Source organism: Syngnathus acus, chromosome 14, assembly GCF_901709675.1.
Source record: "Syngnathus acus chromosome 14, fSynAcu1.2, whole genome shotgun sequence".
NCBI lineage: Eukaryota > Metazoa > Chordata > Actinopteri > Syngnathiformes > Syngnathidae > Syngnathus > Syngnathus acus.
In genome coordinates, this window is record NC_051099.1 from 2,892,878 (window position 1) to 2,913,310 (window position 20,433).

The following is a 20,433-nucleotide window of genomic DNA, read 5'->3' on the forward strand; positions in this document are numbered from 1 at the left end:
GACGCTACCTTGACGATGTCTTCGTTGGCCGACTTGCACTGCACGAAGGCGGAGACGTCGGTGACGGCGCCGTTCATCTCGATGGACACCATCTTGACGGGGACGGCCACGGTGCGGCCGGTCAGGACGGCTGTGTTGATGATCTCCGTGTCCTGGGGGGAAAAGCGGACGGGGTTGTTTATAAAAACATTGTCAGGCTTCCTATATTTCATCCTAAATAATAAGTAAATGTTTTTAAAATAGTAAAGGCAGATAGTCAGGTAATACAAATAGAGGAGAGTTAGTGCTTGTTAGTAGCACGGGGACGGCGAACTCATTGAGGAGCCAGCAAGTGGAGTCCATTAAGACTCCGAGTCGTCCCTGCGACCAAACAAAGCAGGAAGCAAAGTAATAAACAAACGCTTTGTCAACACGCTCTTATGTTAATCAAGCAGGCGTGCGGTGACCGATCGATGGATAAGGTCACGCCGCAGCGCTCTCCTGCGTGCGACCAGTCGATAAGCTCGCCCGGGCCTCTCTGCTGTGGTGTCGCGCTTCCACAACATTCCTTGAAGTAGGTGCGCTTGTTATGTAATTGGCAAGTTTGGGAGGAGGGGGGGGTGGAAAGAGGTGACATCTCCGTGAGAACTCATTAGCGAGAAAAAAATGCAAACGAGGTAAACGCAGACGTGATGATAAAAAGACAAATAAAAAGATGACAGTCGCCATCTCGCGCTTTGCCACTCCGGTTGCACAATATCATAAAAAGTGATTTATGCACAGAAAGGGCAGAAAGTGACTTAAATATGGACGTGCACAGCAACAACAACAACAAACAGGGGGACTATTATGGAAAAATGGATCAGAATGGTGAGAAAGGGGGGAAAAAAAAAGAGACTATTAAGATTGATGGAGGGATGCAACATTACCTCAAACTTCCTACATTAGTTCCTTGCCAACCTAAATAGCTAAACTTAGCTAGCTAAATCCCAATCTACCTAAGCACCAACCAGCTTGCCTACCTGCAGCTAATGAGGCAGCAATACAACAAAAGCAGCGCGGCAGGAACAGGCGCGCACGCAGCAGAGGAAAACAACAGCTCGAGTAAAAGTCACGGCGGCGTGGAGCGTAAAATTTAGTACGCGAGTCGGCGTACAAGACGCATGCTAATGCTCCAAATGTCAAGGGGTCCACTGACTGACGGACGCGCCGTATGTTTGCAGCAGATGCGCAACTCCAAGCGGAGAATGCGGCAACGTGACTTGCAAGCGTTGTTTTCCAAGAAATGCTAGGCTAACGAAACCTCGCTATGCTGTTTGTGGAGCTAGCGTGTTGAACTGACCATGGCCAGGGGCAGTATGGCCTGGATGTCCCGCTGAACCACGGTGAGCTCGGTGACCACCTTCTCAGACTCGGACGGGGGGCTCTGACCCTTGTAGTCGATGTTCCAGTTGATGCGTCGCGTCACCGACAGGCTGGTGAAGTTCTCCATCTCGAAGTCGAGCTGCATCACCTCGGCGTTGTCCGCCACCTCCCTGAAATAAAAAAAATTTAAGCACTGTTAATGTATTAGTTGTGGAATGACACAAAATGTCACCTTTGCTAAAACTAAAAAGACACTGCAATGTTTGTAGCGCTAATGGAGACTGGCGTTTTTTTTTTTTTTTTAAGGCCACGCCGGCTGATTTTGTCTGGCGTATCAAACGTCCGGGAATTAATCAGAGCCCCCCCACCGCCCCTGCGCACCGATGAAAACAGCTCTTGTCAATAAACAATCAGCGCGCCTTAATCTGGAGGCTCGTGGAGATTGCAAATTTAAGTCGAGGCCTCTCACTTGCAAATAATTGCCGAGGTTCGCCCATTTTCTCCGCACCGATCGATTGCTTTTTTTTTTTACCTCATCGCCCTTGGACTGTATACGCCACAAAGCGATTTCAAATTGACTTTTGTCCATCGACGGATATAAAAAAAAAAAAAAAAGGGTCAAATAACAGCCGAGCTGGTCGTTTAAGCGGAGTCGGTCACAGCCAGTCGTTCAGCGTGATGGTCTTCTAATGAAAACGTCAAGCATCACGCTGAAGACGCAATAAGACCCACGGGGCCACGCCATGGCTGAGTCCAAACTCAAACGCAAAAGTTGTTTTTCTGCCTCGCTCTAATGTAATGACACCACACTTGACATTTTGACGCCGATGATGGGATCTCAAAGACTGACACCGCCCCGCCCTTGCCCGTAAACGTGTCACTGCAGCTGTTTTTTCCGCAATCACGATGACAAAGTCTTCTCGATTACTGGGTGACCTTTTGGGCGAAAATTTACTCGTGGTGTGGCTAATTAACGTCACGATTGTGAAGAAGCACACTATAACAACTACGAGCCAATCATCTCACTTCTGACATCATCAGCGAGTCTTTACGACCGCAACGATTGAATCTGCTTCTGACGCCATTTTTTTTTTGTTTGGAGTGACACCAAGTTTGAAAAAACCTTCGCAGCCGACCACGGCGATTTTGAAAACATCCCAAACTTTAGCCTTTTTTTTCCCAATCCAAGGAAAAAAAAACACTGAATAATTCAGCGCCTCCCCAAAAAGTGACGACCTTGTTGGCTGTCATCCTGCCATTGTTAATATTGAACAGCCATTGACCACGATCAATAATGTATCGGCCCACACGCGTCAACCGTGAGGAACTGCTACCACAGAGAAAAAAACAAAAAAAAAAGCAAAGGGGTCACGGAAGATAAATGAAGCGCGGCTGTGATGTGATGAAGAGAAAGCGTCGGGCAAAAAATAGAATAATAAAGTGATGTAACGCCGGCGCGCGACCTCTTCGTCATCTTTGCGGGGGACAAACGGCCAAAGCATATCGAACTGGTTTTTGCGATACTCCCAATGCATTACTGGAATTTAAGAGGGCACTCGGGGAAATAATTGCCTGGGGATTTTTACTTTTTTCCAGTGGGGGGGGGGGGGGGGGGGGGGGGGGTGAGGATGATGTCAATTAATGTATCCGCGTAGTCCACCATAACACCTCGAGCTTCACTTGTAAAGTCTACCCGAGCATGAAAGGGAGGAACTAGGGAGTGACTACAAAGGATATAATGTTCTTTATAAGAAGATAACATAAAAAAAAGAAAGAAAAAGCATTTGTTGGTACGTGCTAAGTGACGCATTCAAGTATTATTAACAGTAACGCTAACCGGTAAATTGCTATCGCTAGCATCGGACGCTGAGAAAGTATTTTGAGACAATGACAGAGCATCTTGCCTTTGACAGTCTTTTAATAGAACCAATTCACTCCTTGATCACAATCGCAACCACTTTAGTTCCACTTGAGAATAAGATTTGCTGTAGAACATAAATTGTTGACGAGAACATGCACGTCGGCGCGGTGAGGTTGCACAGCAAATAATAACACGAAGCGGCGCGCTCGCAGCGCCGATGTCGCGGCACCTTCTCGCCCGCTCGTCTCAATAATGGATGAGGTGAGATTTTGCACAAAAGGCGCCGACATCATTATCGCTTTCCGACAAGCGCTCACGTCAGGTTGTCAGTCGCTCGACTCAACCACCGAATGAGAATAAGAACAAAGAAAAGTACCGGCGACGTGGACTCACCCTTGCTTGACCGCTTTGTTCTTGTTCACGTTAATGGTGGTGATGGAATGCTTGGCACCGGACAGAACCTCCCAGTCCACCTTCCATTGGGCGTTCTTGGACTTGGTCTGGATCAGGTTCACCCCTTTCTTAGCTTTCACCCTGCCGGGGTAGGGAGGGGAAAAGGAGACCAGTCAATTTTATTACAGGAAATGATTTATGTGCGGGGTCAGAGGTCGGCGCCCGCTGCTACACGCGGCCGCCCGCCTCCGCGGCTCGCCGTCACGGACGAAGCAATTTGGCAGATGAATCAATAAGTGAGATGAATGAAGACGGCAGCGGAAGAGATAAACGAGAGTGAAAAAAGGTTGCGACCGCTCTCGGGTCAGAGTGTGTCGCCGATGCGATCGCGCGCAATTAAATGGAGGAAGTGCGGCGCGAACACTTTCGAGGCGCAAGAGGTAACCAAATACTACTTCAATAATATGGTGGAAAAAGAAATACACAAAGCGTCAGCTTCCACGGATTCGCCACACAAACAAGTTGATAGTTTGCGAACGTCAAATCCGTGTGCGTGCGCCTCGGCCACCTGGGGGCAGTATAATGCAAACGCGCTCCATCGGAGACCGTCACTCCTCAATAAGCCGCAGTGTTTTTTGACCGACTTAAAAGACGAAACCGTCACGGGTTGCAGCGATTAGAACATTGTTTCTTGTTGTTGCACCTCTCATTAGAGACGACGCGCGCCAATTAGATGAAACGGAAATATGAAAAGGTTTACAAATCATCTCGCGTTTGATGTCAGTTTGCAAAGAAAATACAAGTGAAGGAAGAGAAGCTAAACAAGGCCACACAGTTGCGTCTTGATTACTCGACGCAAATATTCCGATAGCAGACGGGAATTAATTACGCTTCATCGCAGCGACACGCCCCCCTGGACGAAGAACGACCCCCATTTATCATCCGTGACCTTTTGTAACTTGCAAATCCCGCAGCATATTCATCACCTTACATGTTGGATTCGTAATGCAGTTTTTCTAATCAGATGGCATCTTTCTGCCGAGCCGGTCGGCGTTGATTTGGCTAAATGAGAGCGAAAAGGGAGCACCCGCGGGAGCGCCGCACGGAACCCGACTCCCCGTCGAAGAGCGTTAACGCTGATTAACGAGAAAGGCTTCCGACTGATGTCGAACATTAAGCAGCTGTGATGCGGACGCGTGGGAAATGTCGGCTCGTTCGCCAGTTGTTGGGAGGGGGGGGGGAGCTCGGGAACTGTGTTGCGGGAACAGCCAGACCAGACTGTGGCGATCATTCAAAACGTAAAAGATCCAGCGCCACGACAGCCGAGGATCCTTTTTCCCGATAGCGTCTCGCTGGAAGGGAGAAACGCGAGCCGCTAGACCATGAAGTCATCTCCAACGGCCTCGCGGGCGTCTCGTCTCGCCTACGCGGCTTGCCTGCGATGAACAGTTGAGACGTGTTGCGTGCATTTCTCCAAATAGCGGTCGCATTTGACGGTCAACTCGGACGAGCGGTCGCTTCGCAACGTCGCGCGCGTAGTGTGTGAAGTATTTGTAGTTTGGGGGATTTTTCTCAGTCAAAATCCCAGTCGGCATCCCGCCTGTTGCGGTTCGGATCCCACGACGGTGGCAAATTGACTATCACAGGCACTTGAACTATTTTTTGTTTCTTATTTTTAAGTGAGGCACAAGCATTTTCCCAGAGGGGAAGAAGTTCATGCTGTGCGGAGGGGACGCCAGCGAGGAGGCGGCAAGCCCCGAAACTGTGAGATAAAGACGAAATGTTTCCGTCATTGTTGCCCAATTATCTCGGAGGGCGGCGTTTGTAGAAATTGCGGTTAAAAATAGCCGCCGCCTCTTCTGTACTACCGGGAGGGAGTAATTACGCATAGTCGTTAGTAAAGGTCGCTTTCGATGAGCCGCGACGCTTTTTCATGAGGTCGATGATGAGGAGGAGGAAGCGTTCACCAGCATGTCGCGACACTCGGCGTCATCAAAACAGCTGCCCGGAACCCAAACAAAACACTGGAAAAGCTCTTTGAAGCAAATTTTGTTTGAATATTGTTGGCTGAACTGAAAGAGAACAAAATGTAAGAAATCCGTGCCTTTTGCTTTCCATTAGAACTCGTCGAGTTCATTTGGACCGATGTCGTCTATAACGAGCTGCAGCGCAGTATCGCAATTGGCGATTATTTGTCAAAGCGCTCGTTCCCGAGCGGCCCTTTTTCAGAAGTAAAACAAATGACACGCACCCAAAAGCTGGCAGACAAATAAGAACGTGCACTTAGTTTGAATTATACATATCCTGCCGAGATGAAATTTGTCGTGTCGGCGGTGGCGCAAAGTGTCCCGTGAAGGGAACTAATGGATGGAGCTTCTTCCTTGGGATGGGACGACTTTAGTCTCCAATTTTAGACGTTGTTTTTCCAAGTTGCGCTAATGCAAAGAGTGCTTCTTGCCCATTTAAGTGCTGACATCTTACTTGTTTGTTTACTTTCGCGTCGTCGTCCATCAGGGACACGAGCGCTTACAAAAGTCCCCTTTGGTTTTCGGCGGCCTGGTCAAATACCAGAGAATCTTTTTTTCCTAAAAATAAAACAGTCTATATATGTAGTGTATATGTATTAGTATCTGCAAGTATATCCTAAATATCATTTTTTTTTCATATTTCTGAGAACAAAATGCAATCTATTGATGATGAGTCCTCTCCTTACTTAGCAAATGTATTGCCACCTGGCTTCTTGAAATAAACCAAATGAGACCTAATCCATGGATTTGGCTATAGTTAGCCTAGCATTTAGCAGAACCCGCGCCGATTAACTAGAGCGCTAGGATGGGATTACCACACATTCGTCGCGGTCATCCGCTTGCATCACGGAGACTTTACTTGCATGATATGACGATTAGCAACACCTTCCCCTGAGCCGAGCGTCCCGTACGGCAAGATCGCCCTCGGACGGCAATTATTATTCCGAGTGGCGAGCCACAATCAGAGAAGTGGTCCACGTCCAATTTATTTGATGAAGCCACTCGGGCTCAGACGTGCAGAAGGGGAAAGTAAGACGGGGTTGGGGGTGAGTGAGACTGCGGATAGAAAACAACAAGCAGCCTCACTGCAACCTTGACTCGAATCATGTTCGCCGGGTTGAGTGGTCAGCGCTTGGCGCACTGACTCACGCTCGGCGTTACTTATGGAGCGCTCGTTCAAGCGTGCCGTGGCAGCGCCATGGAAACTGGAGCTGCAAAGACAGATGAGAGAATATGGCACACACAAACGTGCACATTGGGGTACAGTCCTGATTCGTTTTAGGATCTGACCGATTAATCGTCAGGGTTTAGTTTAGTTGGCGAATATTAGCTTGACTAAAACATTTTTTTGTTGACTATTTGTGCACCGACTCATGAAAGGCAATGAAAACTCCTTAGCAATGCTCGACAGCCACGAGAGGGATCAAACAACTACGGATGAAATTCAAAGAGGGGTGGGCAGGGCATTGATCCCTGATGCACACCGCTCACTCGACGCCCACTTTTCTCAGAGGATCTTCTCTTTCAAATTAGAGCGCCCCGAGTAAAACTAGCTCTCTCCGGGGACGCTCACGACGCGGAGCGTAAGAAGTCATGCTGTGCGCACACACACATATTAAAAGTAAATATGACAAATCACAAAGGGATGCTTCACAGCTACCCGCCATGTAAAGTTAATGATCACACAGACAAAGCCCTTGAACTAGAGCTCAAATAATTGCAAGGACCATTTTCATTTTTTATTTTGCTCCATGGAAAAAAGGAATTCAAAACAGATTACGATTTGGTCTTTTATGGGCGGCATGCAGAAGAGCAGTCTACGACACGACTCCTTTTGAAATGTCAATAACCAGCATCCAGCGAGCGTTGACAAATGTCAATTTCATTTGCGACTCCATCACACAAGATCCGAGTCAAACCGCGTCTGAAATCTGTTGAGAAAAATCAAGTCTATCCCGAAAGCAAAACGCCATTAAAATGCAAATCTATCTTCTACCGTGACATCTTTGCAGCATATTTAGCAGAAAGCATCTGATTCCTAAGATGCAAAGAGATAAAATGACACAATATCCACCAGCAACCAGCGAATAACCGCAGAGAACCCCAATGGATCGCTCCCCGTCTAGATTCCCTGCCCGAGTGCCCGCGTCCTTTTATGAGCCGCCAACTCCGCTTACTGTAAATGACTCTGCGAGAGAATTGGCTAAGCCTGCAAAGTGGCACGCTTGTAGTTAAATGTTACTGGGGGAACGTTTACAAAAAAAAAAAAATCAAAAAAAGGGAGGGAGGGGTGGGGGGGATTTCAACAAAACACAATCGCTCCAACGGCAATTCTAAGGATGGCGCTCGCAAACCGTAACAAATGAATCTGGCTCTCAGAGCTTGGCAGCCAGCCGTTACTCTTGAGTCAATTAGGGACATCATCATCATCAGCAACAAGAAGAAGCAGAACACGGGAAGCTTGTGGGCAACCACATGCAAATTGCGCAAGACTGTGAGCCCTTAGCTTCAAAATAGACGTCTGAAAAGTGTTTATGGCGAATGACCTAGATGCGAATTGCTTTAAGAGCCATGAGGCAAAAAGGCGCTTCCATAGTTTTTCAAGCAAAAAGATGTTTGGCAAAAAAAAATAAAAAATTGTCAGATTTTTTACTTTCTTTAAGTCACACTCAAACAGTTTCTTTTTTTTTTGGATGAACCCCAAGGCTCAGTTCTAGGTCCCCCCCTCCTTATCTTTTACATCCTGCCAGCACATTCCGCTCTTATGTGGATGACACCCAGCTCCAACTTTCAAATAAACAGCTTTTCCATTTCCTATCACACCAGTCGAGTTTTTGCACATTCTTTGGATTTAACGCTAACAACATTGACGATTTGCCAGCCAAGACTTTTTTTTGCTGTTGTTGCCTTCCCTGTTCTGATGTTTCTTCTTATTTTTATACCTCTTATTCTCTGCCTCTTTTCTTCTCTTGAGCCTCTCGACTCGAGAGGCAGAACAATCAGAAGGCAAGTCGGTTTGTGCTCCCTGACCACCCACTGGCGTAAATTATACACCAGCAACCTTATTTTTTTTTTTGGGAGATACTTTTTTTTGGGGTTATTATTATTCCAGTGATTAATACGACTCCTCCATCTTCTCTGACTTTTTCATCGCGCTGCCCTTTTAAAAAATAACCACAACGATTTAATTTCAAGCAAATATATATATTTTTATATATATCAGTATATATATCAGCTGGAGCATTTGTGGGGGAGAAAAAAAAAATCAATAAAATATCACATTTGCCTGCATACAGAATGTGAAAAGGGCAAAACGTTGACACCACTGCAAAGCAAATATCGCTCATCGAGAGGAAAAATGTGGACTAAGCTAAAGTTAGCTTTTAGCGGCTGGCTCAGTATTCAATTAAAACAACTTTAAGCGAGCCAAATGGTTTTGAAAAAAAAAAAAACAGCAAGCTGAAATGCCCAACGAAAGATGGCGACATGATTTGTTTGTTTATAGGCCGCACCAACTGGCTTGTGCAACATTAATGCTGGCTACGATCCCCCGTGAAAAGTGAGGCCATCTTCATAAAAGACTTGAAAATGGAACAACAGATGTACGGCACGCACGAAGCCTGCCAAAAGGTTCTTGATGTACTCGCAGCGTCGGCGGCATCGGGGCAGATGGCGCTCGTCTGCTAATGGCGATTTTACTGCGTCTACTTGTCGCCTGTCACAGAAATGCCCGTTCGGAAAGGAGCGCGTTTATGCGTTGGATTCGGAAAAAGCGGCCGGAATCCCAGAACCTGATGGTACCAATGGTTTTGCTGGGATTTTTTTTTTTTTTTCTGGGGGGTGGGGGTTGTCAACTTGTGTGAGTCCATCTGTTGAGGACAGAAAGTGCTATGTTAGCGTCTAGCCGCCAGCTAAGTCGTTTTCATGGCACACAGGGGACTCCGCTTTGCAATTACTACAATTTGTTCAAGACTTCCTGTGACAGATGTGCAGTATTCGAGTCAATATGTTTGGTGGGAATTTAATTTAGTGAAGACTGCCACTTTAGCATCTTGCCGCTAGCTTGGTAGCAGGGTAAGCCGTTTGCTAACCTTAAGCGTGACCCCAATTCAGGGACTTGTCCTGCCCATCGGACAAAAAATATTTGTCAGTCTAATGGATGCGAGCGGTGTGCAAACAGGCACATGAATAAATGAAACGAATGGATTCAAAGTGGAATGCATGCGGAGGAGCACGTATCGTCGCTTCACTTTTCTCTGCGGGCGAGGGAAATAGGTGTAGTATTTGTAAACATACAAAAAGCACGTAGCTCTGAAAGCGGAAAGTCGGCGGCTCAACTATGTTTGTTGCGTGCGAGCTGGAAAGAGAACGCCAAACTAGCTAAACTCAAATTTGGAGTCCAATTGCAGCGGTTGACGTGCATTTGACGCGAGCGGCCACAGACGACGCTCAAGGACGTTTGGCTCGTGTTTACCCGTAGCCGGCGACGGCAATCAAGCGCAATGGAGTGTGTTTCCATTCCACCTCCGGCGGCGGGGTTATTCCGTCTATCACGTCGCTTTGCCAGCTAAGTGGATTACGACAAACCTGTTTAGCGGCTCGAGGGGGAGTTTTTTTTTTTTTTTCCCCCTCCGGTGGAGGGCGGGGCAGGGGATATAGGAGATACAAAATGACATGACAGTGAATTTTGATAGAATGCAAGAGCAACATTTCACATGACTGAAATAACACCAGAGAGGGAAAATGGCTGCAAAGTCCCATTTTGGATATTTCCCATCTCGGGGTGTACTCACTTTTGTTGCCAACGAGTTGGACATTAATGGCTGTGTTGGGTTATTTGGAGGGCCGGTAAATTTTGCAATTTACATGGTAGTAAAGTGTCATTTCTTCAGCGCTGCCCCATGAAAAGAGACAATAAAATATTTACAGAAATGTGAGGGCTGTACTCACTTTTGCGAGCGACTTTGTACGTGTGCGCAAAGCGTGTGCAGATCAGCGACGACAGCCAGAGTCCGGACGTCGCGCAAACACGAGTGCGACGAGCGCGACGAGTCGGAAGAACATCCCGCCACCCCGTGTCAAAGTCAGCGCACGTTTTACGAGCTTCCGCGGCTACCGCCGCGACATTTACCTCTCACGCAATAATGAATGAGTCATTCGGCGGTCACCTGGCCACTTAAGGTGTTTCCGGCGGGGCGACGGACAGCCGCGCCGCCGCCGCCGGCGTTTTCACGCATGGGAGGGCTTCCTCTGGAGAGCAAACGCATGCAAAGGTGAACGGCGATGATGCATCGCTGAGGATCCGCGCGCTAAAAGGTTAAGGCTGTTTTTAGAGCGTACGGCGCAGATGTCCACACGTTGAATAGGACCATTTCAGACCTGCTGTTCCACTTTAGGAATTAATGAGTCTGTTTGATTTTTTTTGGCAAGATTATGCAGGCTAACTCCAACTAGCCGTCCTGTACAATCGAGGCTAAACAATTTATCGACGCTCCCGCGCTTGTGCCCTCGACTGTTGCTACCACGTTCATTTTCCTCTTCTTGCGGTCCGACCGAGGCCCAAAAGCGCTTAAGAGAACTAACCGCTGTCAAACATTTTTGCTCACAATTCAATTTGCACTTTGAACAAGAAACAGTAATTGCTCCCTGCATGTAAACGTGTAGCAATTTCCTTCAGGTGCTAATATCATCAACAAATGCACTCAGACAGCTCACTAAACTTGCGCTTGTTGCTTGGTAACACGAGATTTGGAAAATCCCAATTTGGCCCGGAGGGATTTTTTGTTGGTATTCTTTTCATTTAAATTCAATAAGCTAACGTGAATTAGGATCAGTGAAACAACCGCGAGACGCAGCGTCACCCGGGTAACCGAGCGCGTCCGTCGCTGTCGCGAATTAGCGACGTCGCACCTAAAAGCGTAGCGTTCGGTAAGCATCTTCAAAAAGCCACTCTGAAATGTAAACGGGCTCTTCTCCCAGAGAGCTGTTTTTCATACGGATAATTTTATTCCTGAAAATGATTCGTCTCCATAATGCAAACGACACCCTTTGATCCGGCAATCGGGATGTCGGGGGATTAAAGGGTGGATGCAAATAGAATTAGGCTCGGAGCTTTTCAAGGCAACGGCAGGTTGCGCATGCTCAATGACGCAATGTGGGATGGGATTTTGGTCATGGCTAATATTGGACTACGCTCAACAAAATAAAAAACAAATGGTCATCCCTGATAAAATGTCAAAATATGGTCAGCATGAATCCATGATGGCTAACGAAATGTGTCAACGACATTAGCACTTGCCAAATGCTAATGTCAGATCAAAGGGCCCACATTTTTGGAAACCAGCGAGCGAAAAAAGATCGAGAAAAATCAAATGCTGCTGGAACTGACACCTTGGAGGACGTCAACAAAATGTCCGTGACAGACTCCAGCTGGGAGGTTTGGCGGGAATATCCTTGGAATGATCCTAATTGAAATCAGTGTAACATAACAAGCTCGCCTTCGCTTCCGCAGGCGGCGGGCAGATACCGCCGCTCGGGAGTACACTTCTCCCTTGAGATTCACAAAGAAGCAGCAAAGATGAAAGAAGCCCCCGTCCCCCCCCGCCCTCACTGTGTGGGTGGCTCCGGGTGGCGGAGACGTTACGCAACCGCCGTGGCTCGCAAAGCAGATGGCGGCACAATTGCGCAACCGTTACAGTTACGACGTTACGTTAGCTGCATTTTCAAATAAGACCAAAGTCTTCATTTGCTTAAGACGTAATCATTCACGGGAACTTGAATAGCTTTTCTCAGTCCACGATTTGGTTTCACTAAAGTTATCGAGTAACCTCCAATTATTTTTCCATGTCTTGGGACTTCATTCCGGCCGATGCAACGCTGTTCTCAGGGGCCAGTAAACTGCGCGTCTTTTGATCCGTGTGTACTGGATTTGAAGGAACGGCTTCCAAGAAGAAGAAAGAAAAGGCATAGAGGACATCATTAAAAAGGAAAAAAAACATACGATGCAACCTCTCCAACTGCACCACTACTGCCGCCTGCCTTGAAGATGGAGCCCACTGGGCAGCAACAATCCTTCACGCTGCCGCGTCCATCACAACATATGTCTCTCAGCAGGTGGTAAAAAAAAAAAAAAAAAAAGGAATAAAATGTGGGACGGCAGCAAGGAGGGAATGGAAAATACGGCACATCTCATCTGAAGGTGTCCAAAATAAACACGCGACTTGACGGCGGGAAATGATCTAATGAGGACGGCGCGTGGAAGCGCTTCGAACACCCGGGGAACGCGGTCTCAAAAAAAATAATCAGATGAGACCCAATGCCATTCGCATTTCCACATTTCCCAAACAAATTAAAAATATGCAAAACCCAATAAAGAAAAATTAAAAAATAAATTGATGTCCTTGCGCAATAGGCAAAAAAATCCCTAAATCAATAACAAGAATCTGAAAGTGAAAATAGAGCTCATCTTGCCCGTTGAACACTCGAAGGCATCCGAGATAACATGCGAGGTGACGGTGAGAAATGATCTGATTGGAACGGGCCCACGCCGCGCATTCGGCCGTAAATAGCCGCTGTTGGAGTCGCACGTTGTCAGCTGACATCTCCTGTTTTTTTGTTTTGTTTTTTTACTCCCGCCTTGCAAGCACGGACCGCCGCAAAAGCGAGCCCAGAAACGCCGTGTGACCATCTCACCAAGTGAAATGATTGAGATATATGGCCGCCGCCACCTCCATTTTGTCTTCTCTTCAATAAATCGACAAAGGAGGGCGGCGGCGTCTCGAAAGGAAGAAAACAACCAAATGAGGAGCTTGTCAGCCTGACATTGATTGAGCGCCGCGCTATTAATTAAAGAATTTCCACAAAGATGCTAGTTGGCGACACGCAACTTAAAAACACAATCTCTAAATTCAGCATCACTTACCTGCAATGAAAGTGATTATTTTTCCCTCCGAACTGACTGGAAGGCGTAACGCAATTAGCGTGGGTGCAAAACAAGACACAACAAGACGGGTTTGACGAATAATTCCGCTGCGGCGGCGTCGTTCATCAGATCAAATCGATCGGCACGACTTTTTGGTGGCGTGCTTTCTATTTTACGTGAGGCCTCCACTCGCTTCGTCGATTCCATCCGATTGACGCAATCGTTAACTTTCAATTAATCGAGTTACGATCCCCTTATCGAGCAATGTGAATATTTGTCGCCTATTTTAACGGCATTTATTCGAGCCGTGATTGCGCAATCCCGCCAACTTAACGACACAAATTTTCTGGCTTTGGAGTACCCCGAAGATGAGAAAACGAGAATTTTTGTCTTCAAGACATGATGAATCGATTCCCCGCACCAGCGCGCCGGTGGCGGAATGAGCATCGTAAGCTCTTTAGAGGCTCTCCTGACTTCGTCCTCGTTTATTGGAGATGAGTGCTGATAAAAATCAGCTGAACGCGGCGCTCGATGTCTCCTGCGAGTCACGCAAGCTGCCGACATTACTGCGGTCTCGGATGGTTTTTCTAAAGCACAATCGCACTTCTGATTGATAGCACAGAGATGGCTGAAACCAAGTGGGTCACCCACTCCTGTGAAGCCTTCGTACCGAATCGGGCCGTGAAAGGGGAGGGGTCGAGGGGGCGTCAGGTTGGCTCTAAAATTGGTTTCCAGTAGCAACAGTCAAGCTCGTAAGCCCTTTTGTCGAGTACAAGCGATACGTGGCAACTTAGCAACGTCAGGGAAAGACTTTGCCTGGAATGACCCGTGAGAAGACTTAAGCTCCTTATGCACACCTTTGACACCTTTAATTAAGTCTCCATATGAAGTCGCTCAACTGGAAGGAGAGTCAATGGATGCTAATAATAGCGATCTTCATTTCATAAAGCGGTGACAGTGAGAGCCATAAAACAAAAAAAACAAAATCTTCACATCAAGACCGCTCACAGATGGCGCTGACAGAATTTGGGAGCCGAGCCGAAAGCTCAAGTGGAGCCACACGGCGGCGGCGGCTCACGCGACCACTAAAATATGTTTTGGGTGACGTGACAGATTGCGGACGACCTGGCTTCACTTTGTATGGCGCTCCCCCCCCCCCCCCCCCCCTCCGCCATCTGCCGCCGTCAACTTCGGCAGCCATGACGGAAAAGTACTTTCTGAAACAAAACGGTCCCGTCCTGAAAGACAAACGTTAGGTTTGACTAGGAATTGTCTTGCTGTCGTTATTTCCAGCTCTCAAAAGTTCCAAAATGAGAATAAGGGCAGCGAGAAAATGGAGCAGTGCAGCAAAGCGGAGACTGCGGAGCACCACCGTGGCCCAACGTTGGGCGTCACGCTGCGTTAACTGGCTTGTCGACCCCTATTGAGTAACATTCGAAGGAAGCTCGCGCATCCTTATGCATCTTTGAACATTTCCCGTCTTGCATCTTTAATGGCCTTCCTCTGGAGCTCCAGGAACTTCCAACCCAGATGGAGCATCAGCGCAGGGCCCGGTTTGGCCCTTTTACTGCTTTTGGTAGCTTGCAAAATAATGCTTTGGCGCCATCTCGGCTATTATTTTCCTTTTTGTCACGTTGCCGTCTCGCACTTGGAAGAACTTTGGCTTCCAATGTAAACTAATTAAGAATAAGATGGCGGTCTCCATTTTGTTAGAGCCACAAGGTTGCTTCATCTCATTGCCTTGTAAACAAATCCAAAGTGCACTTCTACATAAAACATCTGCTGTTTGGCTCTTATCGGTGGCTTACTGCCGACGAAAAAAAAAAATAACTGCCTGCACACGGGCAGCACTAGCGTTCCTTACCACCTTATCACGGCCGCAACGCTGCAAAACGTCAATGAACGCTTTGTTTACAGACGCACATTCCCCCATTAACGGAAAAAAAAAAAAAAAACGAACAAGACTTGTTGTTGATTTTCATTAATTTGGGCCTTAAATTTTCCTCTTTACTTTTTTTTATTGTTAGCATAAATCACCATTAATGCCGAGCGTGTCTGCGGGGAGAAACAATACTGCGGGCTTTTTTTTTTTTTTCTTCCCCCTGCCGAGGCTTAATGAGTCAGCCAGGCTTAATAATTATTCAGCAAATCTGCGACTTTTAACAAGAGATTAGGCGACGATAACAAACAAAGCCTTGGCGGGCTGTTACATCATCACCCACTTAGGACGCGGTGGAATATTTGAACGCTTCCAGTCAGAGAGCTTCACGCCACTAAAGGAACTCCACCATCCGTTCTCTCAAATAGTTGCGCCATAATTGGAATATTTGTTTTAACTAAAGTGAAAAAAGAATAAAAATTGCGATTGTTTGCTAGCCGGCAACTTGGATGGTGTATCGACTGATAAGACACAAAACGCAATTATTTTAGACAGATTCTTTTCTAAAAATGCAAATATACGTTTTTGTTGTTGTTGGTTTTATTAGCGCTAACGTGCTAATGTTATTATTAGCGCTAACATGCTAATGTGCTGGCAGGCAGCGCGCCAAAGCGCTAACATTAGCGGGCCGTGCTCCGCTTTAACCCGGCCTCCTCCTCATCTTCTCTCTCGGCATGACTCAGCGTTATGAGGGTGGTTGAGAAGAAGGGGGGAAAAACGAGAAGGGAAAAAGTGATGACATGCTCATTAGGCTCCTCGCTGCTAAAACAAAGCAACATGGCGACGGATGATAACGCTTGAGATGAGCTTACATCGAGTTAGTCGCAGCCGCACGCACGACGGCGCCGCCGTTCATTTGGAGGATTTTTATCGACTCGCCCGTTGCGAAGTCGCCGCTGCGACTTGTACATCATGTAAACCTGCAGCTTGATCGTTTTTTTTTTTTTTTTTTTTTAAATGGGCTTTCCCGGCATTTAACGTTGCTATAAATATTGATTCAATGCAGTCAAACGTCAACGTGTACGGAAAATAATGAACATTTCTGCTGTCTTGTGGGATTTTTATTCCCCGGGGCTCTTTAATTGGCTGCCGGCGACATTCTCCGTTAAGCGTCGGCAGCAACTTTTTTCCAGACGCTTTGAATTTACAGTTGTTTTTACGAGATGAAATATGTTTCAATCTTGTGCGTGCTGTTAAACGATGCGGTGGGACCTTGGGTTTCTTTTTTTTTTGGGAGGGGGGGGGGGCGTTTATATTTACTATAGATCAAATGGGGCTGAATTTGGGCCACGCTGATTTCTGATTTCTCACGTGTGACTTACTTGAGGCTGAACTGCTCCACGGTGGAGTTGGGCATCAGGTACAAGAAGATTGTGAGCGTCTCGCCGGGCTTGAGCGGCTTCTCGGGCAGCCTGAGGAACATGTTCCTGTCCAGCTGCTTGTCCACCAGCGGCTGCTCCCGGCCAGCCTGATACAGGCTGATGCTCCCGATGCGGAGGAGGGGGTGCTGTGACGGGGGCTCCCCCCGGCCGCCCCGGGGGCCCGCCGCCTCGCCGCACTCGCCGTCCGCTGTGGCCTCGTGCAGCGTGTAGTACAGCTCGGCCTGCAGGCTCTCGCCCGTCACGCCGTCCAGGAGCCCGTCCCCGCCGGATCCCTTGCGGCGACCCAGCGGGGCCACGTTGGCGTTGAACCAGGACGGCGGCAGCTCCAGCCGCGCCAGACACTGCGCCAGATTGCCTTTCATGCGGCAGGACGTCTTGATCTCCCGCACGTCGCGGAAAGCGTGCAGGCGGACGCACGGCAGCTTGTCCTGCGCTTTGAAGTCGTCCCAATCGCGGCCGGCGATGTAGAAGAACACCTGCACGGCGGGGTTGTTGGAGAAGACCCGCGACTGGACGATGAAAGCGCGCACCTTCCAGTTGACCGTCAGCTGGCCGGGGATGTCCAGCGGGCCGGTCGGCTGGAGCAACTCCTTGGACAGCGTCTGGTCGCGGGTAAACGGTCCCAAGCTGATGTTGACCGCCGGGAGCTCCTTCGTCTGGAAAACCACAAAGCTCTCCGAGCGCTGCAGCGGGTGTCCGCCACCGCCGCCGCCACCGTCGGTTCCTGACGTCCGAGCCACCTCGCGCAAGAAAAAGGCCAGCTGCACATTGGACATCTTGAAGCTGGCCGGCAGGTAGATGGCGGGCGGCGAGGGATCGGCCGTCGCCGGGGAGGAACCCAGGAGGGCATCGGAACTGGTCGGCGTGACTTTGCCTGCCAGAGCTGCCGGCAAAAAGAAATGAAAAATATTTGAAAACCATGAACAAAAATCACAACAAAACTCCCTTCTGATGACTTTAGTTATTGGACATTTTTCCCCTTCGTAGCTTTTAATGAGCATTTTTCGACCTCAGCAGGTCATTTTGACATTTTTGCTTCAGCAAAACAGAACAGCGTGATTAACAGAAATATAAACATAAAATGTGAGGCGGCAATACGGCTGCGAAGGAGCCAAGCATGCTGAAATACATCAAGACTGACATGTCCTGTCCATTAACTACTAATTGTGGAAACAGAAGACCCGTACTTGACCCAGCCGCAGTTTGGGCAAGCAAATTAGCAATAGCCACTTAGCATCCGAGCCTCAACGTACTTATGAAAATGATCCAGAGGTGAGCGTGGAAACGCAACTTGCTGTCGCCGTGGTCCAAGTCATGGAGGAAAATTCCCATATTCCAAGTTTTACTTTGAAAAGCACATTCTTTTTTTTCTCTTCTTCCCTGCGTCCTACCCCAAGGCAAAGCGAGTCCAACTTGACAACTTTCTTTGTTGCTGTGCAGCGGCAACGGAACCGGCCGGCACGCTGGCTTCCACTTTGTGATCTCCTCTCGCTAACACAATCCACTCGGCTTCTTCGTCGTCTTCAACTTGAGGCTTTTAATTCCCGATTTAGGCGTGCGTGCGTGTGTGTTTGCATGTGTTGGCTTCTGGCTCCCACGCCAATCTGGTGTGGCTCCGGGTGCAGACGCCGGAGTGTAGCCACCCCCCTCCTGGTGGGCCGTGCTGCAGACAAAGCGTCGGGACACCGCCCCATCCCAGCCACACCTCGTCTCTTGTTAGCCGCTTGCACTCACGCACGCACACACACACACAGACAGACAGACGTGTGTGTGTGTGTTCAAGAGGTGGGGGGGATGTTCCTCCAGCCTCCAGGCAGTAGTCGAATAGTAGAAGAAGAAAAGATTAGGTAATTAGCCCCAGCTCCTCCTCCAGCCCCGTGAGAATTCCACGAGAATGGAAGCATGAAGGGGGGATGGTTGGGGTGTCACCTCACACGCTTGGAATTCTCGTCTTAAAAGAAAAAGAATCCCTTGTGTGTGTGAGTGCAGGGACCCCGCCAAGCGGCGAAACGACATCCGGCGTGTACAAAGTTGGGGGGGGGGGGGGGTCTGCTGTCACTACTCAGCGTTTGTCTCTTCTCTCTCTGACGAGGCCATTAGAAGGCGGGCGGCGTCGCCCGAGTTCGCCGGGCCAGAACAACACACAGTTGGGCTATTTGCATTGTCGCCGACAGGGCCGCAGTCGTCGAGCTGTTAGTTCAACAGGCTGCGGGCCCGCCGGGGCCTCGGCAAATAGTCATTAACGTTGGCGATGCCATCGGAATGCACGCCAGCAGGGTTAGAATCTCTCTCTTAAAATATTGGGAGTGCTAGCGTTCCGCCGAGTATCTGTCAGGGGGGGGGGTCGAGCTTCGCCGTCCTCTGCGTTATCCCATTAAGTCGCTTCAAAGCCGTGAATAAACATCAGGTCGGGTGTTAACGCTTTTTGTAATGGCTCGCCCCGACTGGGCCGTCTCGTTAAGGCGTGCACGTAATAACCGATTAATTGATTGTTAAAGGATTGGCTTGAAATGAGTTGTTGATGAATTCGCCCTGGAAGCCGCCGAGGCGAAATGAGAGCGCTCGGTATAAAAAAAAACAAGGCATCCCCGCCGGACCTTGGCGGGGGTTTCACGTTTCACTGGAGATTGATATGAGGACGCGATGAGCGGGGCGGACATTTGATCTTGAAGAGGAAAAGTGCATCAATGTCTCGTCAGTGAAAAGGTCACGCCCAGATTGTGGAAATGGGGCCTTCTCTCCAGGCGCGACTTTCCCTATTGATTCTTTTTCTTTCATCGCTTTCCTACCCTTGCTCAGATGACACGTTTGGGTGGCTCAGTGGGGGGGGGCTGACAAAAGGAGGAAGCCATTCATCCCGAAGCCGTTTGTCAGGTGTGACAGCGGCGAGGGCGCCATGACGTAACAGGAGCTGCTTTGAACGCCAAAAATCGGCGAGAGAATCGAAGTGCATCATCGGAGATGAATCTGTTTTGCTGATTAGAATTTCTCTCGAGCCTCCTCGCAAATGTGACAAACGATGACGTGCAAAATAACGTGATATAGCGTGCGTTCATCCATCACCGATTGGACCAAATGAAATTAGGATCTTCCGTCAGCTATTCTAAGGAGGACAATCGACGGCGGTGTTAATTAGAGCAGATGAAGGCTTTTCTTTCTGAGCGGCTTCTCTTTATAATGAAACATATTATACACAGTGCAGCTTTAATCACGCATAATTTGCAAGCTTGATAAAAAAAAAAAAGCAAGAATATATAACCAGTGTGACACCAGCCGAGGGAGAGGGAACTTTTCATCATTGAGCTTTTTATGTTCACCCATAAAATCATCCATAATTTATATTGACAGTCGCCTTATCTGGTCCAGTAAAGGCTGTTTGGATGGCGACGGGACGGGACGGGGCGGGGCCAAGACATAAAGTGATGGCGCCCCGATGAAAGGCAACATCCATTATTCAAGCGACTCAGGTAATAGACGTTTCATAACACGCTCCACATGATCTATTTGCCGGCCAGCTTTGAAAGGACACCAAAACGTCGGCGGCTTTTACTCGGGCGCCGTCGCTC

General features: G+C 48.3%; 1 protein-coding gene across 2 annotated transcripts in view; it reads right to left on the minus strand.

Moving 5' to 3' along the window:
* Nucleotides 1–20,433, minus strand: part of tmem132e (transmembrane protein 132E) — a 99,553-nt gene that overhangs the window by 11,037 nt on the left and 68,083 nt on the right. The window contains exons 1-5 of one of the 2 annotated variants that reach the window (XM_037269214.1): nt 18,121–18,584; nt 16,808–17,750; nt 3,599–3,739; nt 1,322–1,514; nt 9–152 (exon numbers count right to left, since the gene is read on the minus strand). In XM_037269214.1, coding sequence (XP_037125109.1) covers nt 9–152; nt 1,322–1,514; nt 3,599–3,739; nt 16,808–17,750; nt 18,121–18,199 — 1,500 coding nt within the window. In that variant the 5' untranslated portion in view covers nt 18,200–18,584. Of the gene's footprint in view, nt 1–8; nt 153–1,321; nt 1,515–3,598; nt 3,740–16,807; nt 17,751–18,120; nt 18,585–20,433 lie in introns of those variants that run through there. The other variant, XM_037269215.1, reaches the window with a different exon arrangement.